Source organism: Rhinolophus hipposideros, assembly GCF_964194185.1.
Source record: "Rhinolophus hipposideros genome assembly, chromosome: 8".
Taxonomy (NCBI): Eukaryota; Metazoa; Chordata; class Mammalia; order Chiroptera; family Rhinolophidae; genus Rhinolophus; species Rhinolophus hipposideros.
Genome location: NC_138054.1, coordinates 31317235 through 31331133, shown reverse-complemented (window position 1 = coordinate 31331133; position 13899 = coordinate 31317235). Strand labels below are relative to the sequence as shown.

Genomic DNA, 13899 nt, shown 5'->3' with positions numbered 1-13899 from the left:
ATTGCAGAAGTCAAACGTGACTTGTATTCATCTTTTGTTATCAGTATATATTGAGTATTACAATTTTAATAGTTTTTCTTTCTTAAAATGTATATACATTTTTTTTGGCACTGTGTGTGTGTGTGTTTGTGTGTGTGTGTGTACTTGTTAGTAAATATAATAATAGAGAAAACTCCATTTACAATAGGAACAAATAAGATAAAATAGGAACAAATTTAAGAAATGTACAAAAGCTATATGAGGAAAACTTTATAACATTTCTGAAAAGCACAAAAGCAGACTTGAAAGACATCCATTGTTCTTGGGGAGGATGGCTCAATATCATCAATATGTCACTGCTCCCTAAATTACTTTAATGTAAGTTAAACCCGATAAAAACAGTAACAATCTTTTTTAATGAAGCTAGATAGATTGATGCTAAAGTTTATATGGAAAAACTAGTATGCAAATATAGCAAGGAAAACACTGAAAAAGAAAAGCTAGGAGGACTTACAGCCTTTCCAGACATTATAACATACCACAAAGTACTAGTACTTTATGGTACCACAGTACCATCACAAATGAATTTTTAAGGTACCAAAACTTTATTGTTTTGATTACTATAGCTTTGTAATATAGCTTGTAATCAATAAGTGTGACACCTCCAACTTTGTTCTTCTTTCTCAGGATTGCTTTGGCTATAGATCAGTGGAACAGAGTAGAGAGCCTAGACATAAACCCACAGATATGGAATCAATTAAGTTTAGACAAGGGTTCCAAGAACACACAGTGGGGAAAGGATAGTCTCTTCAATATGTGGTGCTGGGAAAACTAAATATCCACAAGTGAAAGAATGAAACTAGACCACTATCTTACACTGCTCACAAACATTAACTCAAAATGGATCAAAGACTTAAATATAAGACCTGAAACTGGAAAACTCCTGGAAGAAATAGGCAGAAAGCTCCTTGACAATGGTCTTGGCAATGATTTTCTGGAGAATACACAGGCAACAAAAGCTAAAAAAAACAGGTGTGATTACATCAAACTAAAGAGCTTCTGCACAGCAAAGGAAACAATCAATAAATCAAAACGGCTATCTGTAGAATGGAAGAAAGTATTCACAAACCATATATCTCATAAAGGGTTAATATCCTCTCTCTCTCTCTCTCTCTCTCTCTCTATATATATATATATATATAGTTTATATATATATATAGTTTATATATATATATATATATAACTGATAAAACTCAATAGCAAAAAAATACCTTTAAAATTAAAATGGGCAGAGAATGGGAATAGACATTTTTTTTTCCAAAGAACATATACAGATGGCCAACAGGTATGTGAAAAGGTGCTGAACATCATTAATCATCAGGGAAATGCAAATCAAAACCACAATGAGATATCAACTCAAACGTATTATAACGGTTATTATAAAAAACATAAGAAATAACAAGTTTTGGCAAGGAAGTGGAAGAAAGGCAGCCCTTGTATACTGTGAGAAGTTCCTCAAAAAACTAAAACTAAAGCTATCATATGATCCACAAATTCTACTTCTGGGTATTTACCTAAAGAAAACAAAAACATTAACTTGGAAAGATATATGCACCCCCATGTTCACTGCAGCGTTATTCACAATAGCCAAGATGTGGAAACAACCTAAACGGCTTTCAATAAGCGAATGTATAAAAAAAATGTGATATATATATATATATATATATATATATATATATATATATATATATACATATATAATATTCAGCCATAAAAGAGAATTAAATCTTGTCATGTGCAACAACATGGATGGACTTTGAGGACATTATGGTAAGTGAAATAAGCCAGACAGAGAAAGACAAATACTGTATGTTATCACTTATATGTGAAACTTGAAAAAACAACAAAAAAGCCAATTTCATGAAAACAGGGAATAGAACAGTAGTTGACAGGGGCTGGGATGAAGGGGGAAATAGGATGATGTACTTCAAGGGTAGAAATGTTCAGTTATAAGACGAAGAACTTCTGAAAATATAATGGTAACTACAGTTAAAATATGGTATTTACTTAAAAGTTGCTGAAAATAGATCTTAAGCATTCTTACAACAACAAAAAAATTTAAAGAGTTAACTATGTGAGGTGATGGATATATTATCTATCTTGATAGTGGCAAATATTTCACAATGTGTGTGTGTGTCTGTGTGTGTGTGTATAATGATTATATATGCATACATATATATATAATCATTACATTTTGCAATTTAAATATATACAATTATATTTGTCAATATTCCCAGTTATTCCTGAATAAAGTTTAAAAAATACCATAAAGCTTCTATCACTAAAACAATGTGACACTTGTAAGCAACAGACAACCATTCAAGTGAAATAGAAAACAAAGTCCAGACATAGACCCGAGAACCATGAAAATTTATAATATGATAGAGGTGGCATTTTAAACTCATGGAAGCAAAGACAAATTGTTTACCGAATGTTTCTGGGACAACTGATAAGCCATTTAGACAAAGATAATATTAAATATATACATCACAACATTCATATTAAAAACAAAAATACTCCAAGTACTCTGCTTAAGGTACTCAGGCTAATCCCTCACCCCCAGTTCTATTTAGAAGATATTAATCCCAAATGTTCAGATATTAACTGAAATCTTTTATTGCCCAATAATTAACAAAAGCTATCACAGAAGCATATACCTAGGTGTCATCATTTTAGTCCCTAACACAATTACTTTTACTGAATAGTACTTTAGCATGATATCAACGTACACTGACAGGTAGAAATCACACAATACTATGAATCGCTGCCCTTGTTGTTGAACAATTAATATGTTTTCACCAAGGGAGAAGAGAATCATGTTTGATTTGGTCAGTAGGAAATTCACACTCAATTTTGCAATCCAGTTCCAACATAATATACAGGACTTTATAGCTATATTTTGGGGGAAAAGATTTTCAGTCTCAGCTGGGTTCTTAACACAACTTGGAAATGAGGTCGAGTCCCCAGTCACCCTCCTGCTCACTCTCCATAGAACTCCTGGAGTCCCCTCCTTCGTCATGCACCCATGCTGCTTACTCTTGGGATTTAGTCTCCTACTTACAGAGAAAACAATCCCTTATTTGACTTCTTTCATATTCTTTGTTCTTTTGAAATAAATCCCTATACTTGTGCTATGCGTAACTCATTTATTCCCAATCCCCTTTTGTTTTATAGAGAAATGCACTTAAGTCTGAATTTCCCTCTGTGTGTTGCTTTAAGGTGCAACACTCAAGTTTTTATAGTGGCTTGTTCTCAATCAGTTCCCAAATATTTTCTCATGTCCATTGTGCTGTTTTTCTTCTCTGTATGTTTTTAAGCTACCAAAGTTTATTTTACTCCCCTTATGTTCTCAATTTAAAACTTAAATTGCACTGTAGACAGAGACTGCAGGCTGGGAGTGAGTATCCCGGTCTGGTATTTTCAAACCTTGTTTCATCTTGTTTCACCAACCCTCCCTAAATGATTTCATCTCTTACAATTACTTCATCGGATAGCTCTATGTGGATGACTATACAAATATGTATCTGTAGTCCGCTCTTCTTTTCTGAGTTTCAGGACTTTAGTTTTCTATACACTTAGGAGACTAATTTCCTGCATGTCCTACAGCACTTCAGCTGTAATAAACTCAAAAACAAAGCATTATCTCTACCCACCTGAGTATCATCCTCCTCCTTTTTAATTCTCTATTTTTAGTATGGTGATAGACATGCTACCCAACTGTTCAAGCAAGACATATTACAATTGTCATTATTCCTCTCTTACACAAACTGAATAAACTGAACTGAGTGGTTCAAGTGCTGTGAATTATATTTCCTAATTATTTCTTGAAGCCAATCCTTCTCTTTATTGCCAAACATCCATATCATGAATGTGCTGGTCTTGTATTATTCTCTTAAACAGGCTTTAATTAGTCTCGTGACGTCACCCTCCCTTCTCGCCACCTCTCTTTCCTCTTTTGCCTGTGTTACTGTTACACATATGTTGAAAACACAAGTCTGACCATTTCATTCCCTTGCTAAAGAATCTTTGATCATCGCCGATAGGAGAAAGTCTAAATTTAGCACAAGATATAAGACTCTTTTTCTGAGAAAATTCATGTACTGTACAAGAAAAAACTTTCTGGGTTTGTTATAGTATTAAACATACTATTTTAAATTCTTGGACCTGCAATTCCCCTAAAACCTCATTTTGAGATGATTTGCATAAAAGTGTTGCTGAATATATGACTGCCTACATGGTATATTGTTATGATCAAGAAGAAGTTATGATCTTTGGACTAGGCCCTATTTCCTAACACAACCTTGCACCAATTCTTGAGAGAGTACAGGTTATGTCTTTAGCCCTATAAAAAAATGTCATACAGGTGAGGAGAAACAATGGGCATAGATTGACTAGGGCTCAGGAACTTATATTAGAAGTATAGAAAGCAGATACAGTGAGACAATGTTTTGAATGGTGATTGAAAATCATAAATCTCAAAGGCAACAGAGAAAAAGAAACATCTTTGGAAGACCGACTAATGAGTAAAAACATGGCCCTTGCGTCCTTTAACCTGGCTTTATAAGAATGAATAAGACAATGCCAAGCTATACTGATAGCAGGGAAGTGACATAGTCCTTCCTATCACACCTACTAAAGTTGTAACAGAACAATCCATGTTCATAACAACCACCTTATAAATTAGGTTCTGTATCCTCAGTATGAAAAGACAGGAAAACACAATTCTTTCCAGGAAGGTTTTCATGAAAAATGATTAAAAGAATGTAGGCTCATAAAAGAGATAAACACATTAACCTGTTAATTATTGTTTTAATTATCTGTTAATAATTGTTTTAATCACCCAAAACATTTTCCTTCTTTCCAGAATGATGACATTAATATATAGCTATATTTTACCTCCTATTGTTTCCCTATTAATAAAACTAGGTACATGATGTAGCTCTTTAGATTTTTGAACTATAAGTATCCAGTGCGTTTTTAAATTTGAAAATAAGTAAACTGCAGCATTTGTCAAAGAAATCAGTCAACCTTGGAAAACAGCTGTGGAGTAAGAAGTAACTCTTACAGTTTACAAAGAGAGAGAGAAAGCATTAGTACAGAACTATTCCTAAAAACTTGCCTACTGCTCTGACACTAGGGGATTTTATTACTCTGATTTAGTCTAAAGCCAAATTCATTTCCTCAGCTTTATTGCTGCATCTGTGACTGAATTGGATGTATGTGTATTTATATATGTATACATGTATGTATTTTGGCTTACATTTCTGAACTAGAGTGACTTTCAGGAGCTTTACCTCCATGTGGTATATCTTTGACTTAAGTGATTTTTAAAAAACTCAAATGTTTCATCTCAGAAACTTACGTTCTTTGTAGTTTTGAAGGAAAAAATAAGCTGCTCTATATCAAGCGTTAAGCCAAAGTCAAAATTTCAAAGAATATACAAGCAAATTTGATATAGGTATAAAGACTAAATTTTCTTTATTGTAGAATATGAGACCCAAATGATATATGCATATAGTAAAAATTGGAAGCATTTTGCATTAAAAATTCAGTGGAGTTTATGTCCTGAAATTTTATTTCGAACCCCAAATATATGTTATTAATAGTTGTGCAGAACAAATAAATTAGCCGTAATGTAATCAAGACTGTAATGTGGCTAATACCTTTCCTATTTCCTTGGAATCACTGCTGCATACTTCCCAACATAACAGAAAAAATGTAACCCAAATTATTTGCCAAGATATAAACTTTAAAGAGAATCTTTCTTAAGCCTATTATGTAAAAACATGTTTTTCCAACTAAGTTTAATTTCTATGATTTTTGTTTCAAATTTATCATCTTCCCACCAACATTTTACCTCTGGTCCTGGAGGGCCAGATGGCCCTTGGGGTCCTGGGTCACCTGTTTGGCCCTAAAATGTGGGGGGCGGGGAGGAAGAAGAAAAGTATAAACATTAATTTAATGAATACAGTTTAAAAGAGAAGCAGATATATGCTAAGAAAACAGTACTCAATATATTATGTCACACAAAGTTATACTGACATTTCAGCAAACAACACTCAATATATTAAGCTGTAACAATTATTTAGAAAGACTTAATTTGTAACCATCTCTGTGGAAAACTTACTTAAATAAAACATCCATCTAGTATGTATTTACTCTTAAGTGTTAGAGATACAAACAATTTAATGAATTAAGGACTCAAATCAAGAAAGAAAATTGTGTGTGTGTTACCCAGAGATAAGACAATAAAATTTGACTCAATAATGAAGGGAACTTTAGATGAAGAACGGCTTTCATAAATAACCAGAGTCCTAAGATTGCCTCTGAAAATTCCTGTCTCCTTTTATACTACAGGGGCTTGATTTAGTAATTAAAAATCACCTGGATTTTAAATCCCAGTTGTTGCTTAATCCCTCCAAGACTCAATTTTCTCATTAATAAAGTAGGAATAATAATAACAATACTAATATTCTTATAGAGTCACTGTGAGGATTAAATGAGATAATATAGGTAAAATGCTAAGTGCAGTGCCTGGCACATAGAAAGTACTCATTAAATGCTAACCACTTTTATAACCATTAATTGTTCCTTCACATTCTCTCTCATCTCCTGGTAGATACACAGAATTCCTAGATTATTTTGATTCTTTAATTAAAATTTTAAGGATTTGGTTTCATTATTCCTGAAGCCATTTTCTGACATTCAGATCGACAGTGTGAAATCAGGGCTGGAGAGCAGGGTCGGAGAAGAGAGAAGTGGGGAGAAAGGCTGGAACTAGAGAGGACAGGCAATGTTCTCAAGAGATGAAAGTGTAGAATAGGGAAGGCCAGTAGTCTGATACCTTTGTTTTCATGAGAAAAACTATTGGATTAATTATTTCTATCACACTATATTTCTACGAAAGTTTCAAATTTGACTTAACTAGGCTTCAGGTTATATAAAAATTGCAACATACAATATGGGCTTATCCATTTTTCAAAAAGTAAAGCACAGTTAGTTCTCCGTATGTACTAAATCCATTCTCATATCTGAACATCTGAACATAAAATATCTGAACATAAAACAGTACACAATACAATTACTTCAATCAAATCTGGAGAAACATAATCAAATAGTCTGCAAAAGTTCATTTAAGTTTTCCTAAATAAACAAAATTGTAATCCATCCTTATCAGCATCAGAGTTTAAATTCTTAAAATGACAAGCACCTTTCTTAGATAGAGATGGGGTTCTCACTGGGGCCCTCTAGTGGCGAAATCCAAAGAAGAAGCTAAATTTACAAGTTTTGAGGAAAAAATACCATACCCTAGAGCTTTGTTTTCAGAAAAGTGTATCGATAACCATATATTTAAAAACATAAATAGTAGAATAATTTTGTTTGCTCTGCAGAATAACTCTTCATTTTGAAAAACTTCAACTGCAAGTTTCCTTGAATGTCAGTTCTCCTTTATAAAAACTGAGTTTTCAAGTAAATTTTAGAGAACTGAATAATGATTAAACCTCTATAAATGAAAATTTCTAGTAATAAAAGAGGAAAGAATGAAATAATTGTCTTTGTTTCTCCATTTTAAGGCAATAACATTTCTTAACAACTTCACATTGGTAGTTTTCTCTAATTTTTAAATACTTGCAGAGCAAAAGCTTCCCTGTCTCAGAATGTACTAATAAAAGCCTTCCATAACAGGACATTCTTTTCCTTTTTTATCTTGAAAATATTCTTTCTTGTTACAACTTAGATCCATTTGGAAACAATGTTAGTAACAACATCTTAGATAAGAGGAAACCAAAAGTAGAACATGATTTAGGTATGCATTAAATTATATAATTTGTTTTTAATATGATATTTGATTCTGCATAAGCAATTTTTTTTGTTAAACAGCTGTCTCTCTTTCCATAATGCAGAAAGGTTTCCAGGTCAAATCTCTACATTTTTTTCTCTTAATAAGATACAAACAAGTGATAAATAAAATGAGAGACTAACGACAAGGCCATTTCACAAATATTAATTCTTAAGTCTCTATCCTATCTTCAGTTCCAAGTGTATATTTTTCAAAGATTTCAGAAAACAAAAAATGGTCACTATCTCCTACCAGAGTTATCCCTACTAACAGAAATGTTTTTTTTTTAAATATTACAGAGGTATAAAATGAGCAAGTAAAAGCCTCAGTCTCACCATCTCATGTATCTCATACTGTATCTCTGCCCTAAAAGAACCACATGAGAGTTTCTAGTGAATTATTCCAGTAAAAGGAAAATATTAAGTGTTTTAGGACAATGTGTAAAAGGTGAAATAGACTCTGTGCCTTTACTTTAGTTTACACTAGAAAAATATGGGTAAGCAGTATAGGTAAGAGGGAAAAATATCAAAAAGTCACAGAGCTGCAGGGAACCTTAACTATGATATGGTCTGACTCTCATTTTAAACATGAGAATCTGGTACCACAGTGATCAAATGCCCAAGGGCATACAAGGTCAGTATCAGGGCTGGGACTAAAATCCACATTTCTGTTTCTCAGACCAGTGATTCCCCTCAACTCCCAAAACACATTATCAATATAAATTGAATCAAAGAGCAAGGGAGACATTAAAAAGATTTGTCTTATATAAGGATGCTATTTGACTCTAGTTTTCTCAAGTACTTAATTGTAAAGCACAAGAGAACAGTATTAGTAGCACTTACATTACTTAGTATTGGCCTTCAAAAATGTACCATTTCCTTTTATTATTATCAAAAGTTAGGAAACCCTCACAGTATACAAAATGAAGCTATAAAAAGTTAGGGTCTTATTTTGGCAACCACTGCAGGTAGAAGTCCCTGTTATGTCGTTTAGAAGCATTCTTGAAAAATGAAGATTTTTGTTAGCTTCACGACCTATTCTCATACCCCATATTTATGTACTTTGGCGTTTCTGAGATTTGATTCCAGGGTGTAAGTCTGGGTACATGGCTGACTGGGATTAATCTGAGCTCAGGGTGATAAGCTAGTTGGAAGCAAAGCTCACCACCAACATTTTATTTGACAAACAGATGCCCAATATTGTCCTTTGGTTAAATAATTGCTGAGAGATGTACATGAAATACTGCTACTCTTAGAAGTCATAAAGAATGAGGTATATAAAAAGGTCTGTAACTTAATGCTGCTTCCTTTGATGTAAAAATATCCTGTGACGGGAGGGAGTTAGAGGGAACATGATGAATAACTCAGGGAAACAACACTCTTTTTTAATGTATATTTTAATGTTATATTAACAAATTGCAATTTTATATCTAAAATTATATATCTATATCTATCTACATATATCTACGTATATTTCTGTTTGCAGTCACCTTCACCTTCATAGAGTTGTAATAAATGTTAAAATTCTAAAACAATCTTAAAATGTTAAATCCTGAAACAGTATGGCACAACAGCTATGAGCATGGGCTCTGACATAAATGATTACCTAGGTGATCACCCACTAACTATGGGACCTTGGGCAAGTGATCTAATTCTCTGCATCTCATTTTCCCTAATCTGTAAAAGAGAAATAATAATAGTACCAACTTCATATGATTGCTGTAAGGAGTAAATTAGAGCTACGGACCTTATAATAGTACCTGGTACTTTGTAAACACTCAGTAAATGTTAGCTAATTACTATTAAGTAATTATTATAATTAACTAATTAATAAATAATTATTATTTTAATATGCAGAGATATACTTTCAACTCTTGTTTTAATCATTTTATTTAAATGACTTTAATTATTCAGTAATTTTAGTTTTATAATTTGTTGGGCTTCATGTTAACTATAATATAAGGTATTCTTTTTTCTCAACTAATTGATGCCAAAGAGTTAAAAAAAAGATGAGGTATTAGAACACTTGGGCTCAGGAGAGAGTGCATGCTATTTTTGTCTTCAGAATGTTTCTTAATGAAACAGACATTTGGGAAAAATTAAAATTAAAATGTTATTTAAGGTACTTTATATTTTCTGGCTTAAAAGTCCACTGTTTAGTTTAAACACTGTCTATAATATTACAGATCAACCAAGATCTTTAGGGCTCACAGAAATTTGAGTTTGGTCTGGGATGAAGGGACTGGGAAGGATGAGGTCCAACAGTCTACAGAATGTGAGCTGAAAACTTGAGGAATTAGCAATATTCTAAAACTTAAGAGAGGAAATTCCAGACTGGTAGGCTATATGTCACTTTTTAAACTATACTAAGAAGTTTCAAGAGTCGTGCCGTGGTGTGCTTTCCACTAATTAGAAAGAGTAAAGCAAAAGTTCAAACCTACTGAAGGTCCTGGCTTTCCTCTCATTCCTGGTGGTCCTGGCAAACCAGTCATTCCCTGAAAGAAGAGAGCAGTAGAGGGAAGATAAGTTATCATCCCACAAAAGGCCTCTACTGTCATGTGCTGCAAATGACGTTTCGGGCAACGACAGATGGTATATATCCCAGTGGTCCCATAAGAATACATGAAGTTGAAGAATTCTTATCCCCTTGTGACATCCTAGACATCCTAAAGTCCTAGCACAATACATTACTCAGACGTTTGTGGTGATGCTAATGAAACAAACCACTTCACTGCCAGTCATATAAAAGTATAGCACATACAGCATTGAACAGTGCACTACACTTCCTGATGGTAAAACATGATGACATTACTGGTTTATGGATTTACTATACTATACTTTTAATCATTATTTTAGAGCGTACTCTTTCCACTTATAAACAATAGGTTTTCATGTTACACCAGCAGCCTCATATATCTCGTGTTTACCACGTCTCTTGATTGCATTATTTTCTCTTGTGCTTGATTTAATCTTGAGTTGTTTTATGGATTTACGGAATGCTAAGTGGGCAGTATTTTTACAGTGTACAATAGTATACAGTCATGTCCTCGGACTTCACATTCACTCACCACTCACTGACTCATCAGAGCAACTTCCAGTCCTGCAAGCTCCATTCATGGTTTAAGTGCACATACAGCTGTACCGTTTTGTGTCTTTTATGTCATATGTTTACTGTGCCTTATCTATGTTTAGATTCACAAATATTGATATGCGCACAATAGCAAAATCATCTCACATGCATTTCTCAGGACATATCCCATCATTAAGCAGCACATGACTGTATTTACAAACTACTCAAAAGAATTCATGACCGTATTCTAAAAAAAATTGAAGAAACTTTTTCAAACAGGACATGTAAAATCATATTGATACCATATCTTAAAAAAGTACAATGTTAACATAATGAGTATTCCTTTGTTTTTAAGGCATGCACACTTTTTCACTGGATTGTTTTGTACTTTATATAAGATTTATGGTAAAAACGTTACCTTGTCTCCAGGAAACCCTGGTTCTCCTGGCTCTCCTGCAATGCCTTGTCCACCCTAGAGAGCACAATGTCATACAAAGACACTTAAGCTTGGCAAACATGGAAACAGTAGGAGAAAGCAAATATAGTCATAGGAAAATAATTTCTCTATTTTTCCTACTTCTGAGAAAAATTATATAATTGATAGTACATATTAGATCCCATATATAAGAACAAAATATTTTATAAGTTGTATTGGCTCAAAAGAAAAAATAAATGTGATAAGAAATTATCTCTATGATAATGTAAATATTTAAATCACCTTATCACCTTTGATTCCAGGTAGGCCCTTATTCCCTGAAAGACCCTAAAAAATAAAAGTGATTATTTTGTGACATCATAGAGAAATTAAAGGCAAATATCCATTATGTAAATAGAAGCATACCATTGGGCCAGGAATTCCAGAAGGTCCAATTGGTCCCACTGGGCCAACACTGCCCTGAAAAGCAATGAGAAAGAAAGGCATCGTTAAATATCCATTAGAATTTGAAAAAGAATATGGCACAAATTAATTAATTCATTTACCCAGAACAGTTCATCTCACTAAGCTTCTACATGTGTCTTGTGCTTCAACCACCTCTTTTCCTCTCCACATTTAGAAATCATACCTATCTATCAATCTTTCATGAAGTCTATTCTATTTCCTGAAGTCTTCTCATGCTGGTCTACTTCACAAGTATTCTTCCCTTCCTTGAGCGCCTATAAAACTTACTATTCATGACATTCATCTTGAAATATTTTTCTACCTAGATAGTATCTTGAAGACAGGAAAAATGTTTTCATGTCATGTCCCCAGGAAGTAGTCAATATACTTAATTTGATTGTCTTAGATTTTTATTTCACCCATGTATTCAGCAAATATTTATTGGGCCATTATTATGGACCAGGTATTTCAATGATTTTCTTTTATGATTTGAAATTTGCAGAATGAGTAAATTTACCATAATTCCAGGGATAAACTGAATGGTGAACAAAAAGCTCTGTTCTTCTGGGCTTCCCTCATTCATTCATCATTTAATATTTGTTGAACATAATATAAAAAAAAGACATAGTCATCAATGTCAAGATTCTTAGTATAATGCTCCAATGTGATTCTTCAAAAATATAACTACCACTATCATCTCCTGCAAGCCAGAGACTTAGAAAACCTCCTTCAACACGACATCTTAGAAGACAAAGGACAATAGCAAGAATAATGGTATTTTAAAGTAAAATTTGTAAAAAATGGTGGGCATCACTTGATGGTTTGGGGATTAGATATAATTTTTGTGTCACTGATGTCTTCCTTTTTCTTCTTTCTCTTGCTCTCTCTCTGTACCTGGCTACTATATCATCCTCCATCCTCAAAGACCAAGTTGGTTTAAACCTCTGCTTTATAGCTTCCAAATGTTAAGGAACTTGTCACAATATTTGTGACAATGCTGAAAATGTTGCCCCTTTTTCTTGTAATACAAATATCTTAGTAAATACAGGTCCTTACTACCAGGCTTCTACAAACCCTTCCAGTCTCATCTCCTTCCATTTGTTCCAACTTATCCTTCACTTCTCCCTCCTTCAAATGCAACATTCTAGCCACAATGGACTGTTTTCCATTTTCTGAACATACTCTCCCTTATCACATGCTCCAAGCCTTATTGGAGTGCCCTTCTACTACACTTTTGAGTATACTACACTGTACTTTTAATTTTTCTGTCTTCCTAGTCTATGCATTCTGTGAGAGAAGAAGCATGTTTACTCATTTTGTGTTTTTTTTAAATCACTAGACCCAACACAATAACTGGCACATAATAATTTTGAAATAAAATATGGAATGAATACTGGAGGAAGTAATCAACTTTAAAAATAAATTTTACATTTTAAAAAATTAAAAGTGATTTCTAGAACTGTGTCTCCCAACATAATGAAGCATTGCTAATAGTCTACATTTATATAATACAAATTTCAAAATGAAAAATATGACATTTTTACTTTTGGGTGAGTCTTAAAGTCTGTGAAATATAACTAAGACAAATTATTTCCAACATGCTTAATCCTAAAATATATGAGAGGCAAAGAGAAATACTTTCCAGTTTAAACAGATATGCAATATTAATGTATCATTGACAAATTCTGTCAATAGGGAAAATTATTCTTATAATTACAGAGGCTAGTTTATTCAGAGTTCATAGATTTAAAACTTATATACTAGTATCAAAAAAATCAATAAACATATCTGTTTAGAAATTATGCAGCAAAAACATGTAAGTATGAAAAGAAATATCTTGTAAACAAAAATTTCTTTGTTGTTCTGTTGTTTTTTCTATACACAATATAATATGCTTAACTTTTATTTCAGTAACTATATTAGTGTGCATATTCTTGCATCTTCAGATAAATGTATTTTGTATGCATAATATTCTATTTAAATTTTTAGTGACTTTAAAATATCACAGAATAGTAAGTCGTGGAAGATATCAAAAAACATACATGTTATAAAGGACTTAACTAAATAACTG

The 13899-nt window shown here is 32.8% G+C and overlaps 1 protein-coding gene across 10 annotated transcripts in view; it reads right to left on the bottom strand.

The window, feature by feature from the left end:
* COL24A1 (collagen type XXIV alpha 1 chain) overlaps positions 1–13899 on the bottom strand; it is a 308048-nt gene that overhangs the window by 199392 nt on the left and 94757 nt on the right. For all 10 annotated transcript variants that reach the window (XM_081056177.1, XM_081056184.1, XM_081056178.1 and 7 more), the window contains 5 exons: positions 11790–11843; positions 11667–11711; positions 11367–11420; positions 10320–10373; positions 5897–5950 (listed from right to left, as the gene is read on the bottom strand). In XM_081056177.1, coding sequence (XP_080912303.1) covers positions 5897–5950; positions 10320–10373; positions 11367–11420; positions 11667–11711; positions 11790–11843 — 261 coding nt within the window. The remainder of the gene's footprint in view (positions 1–5896; positions 5951–10319; positions 10374–11366; positions 11421–11666; positions 11712–11789; positions 11844–13899) is intronic.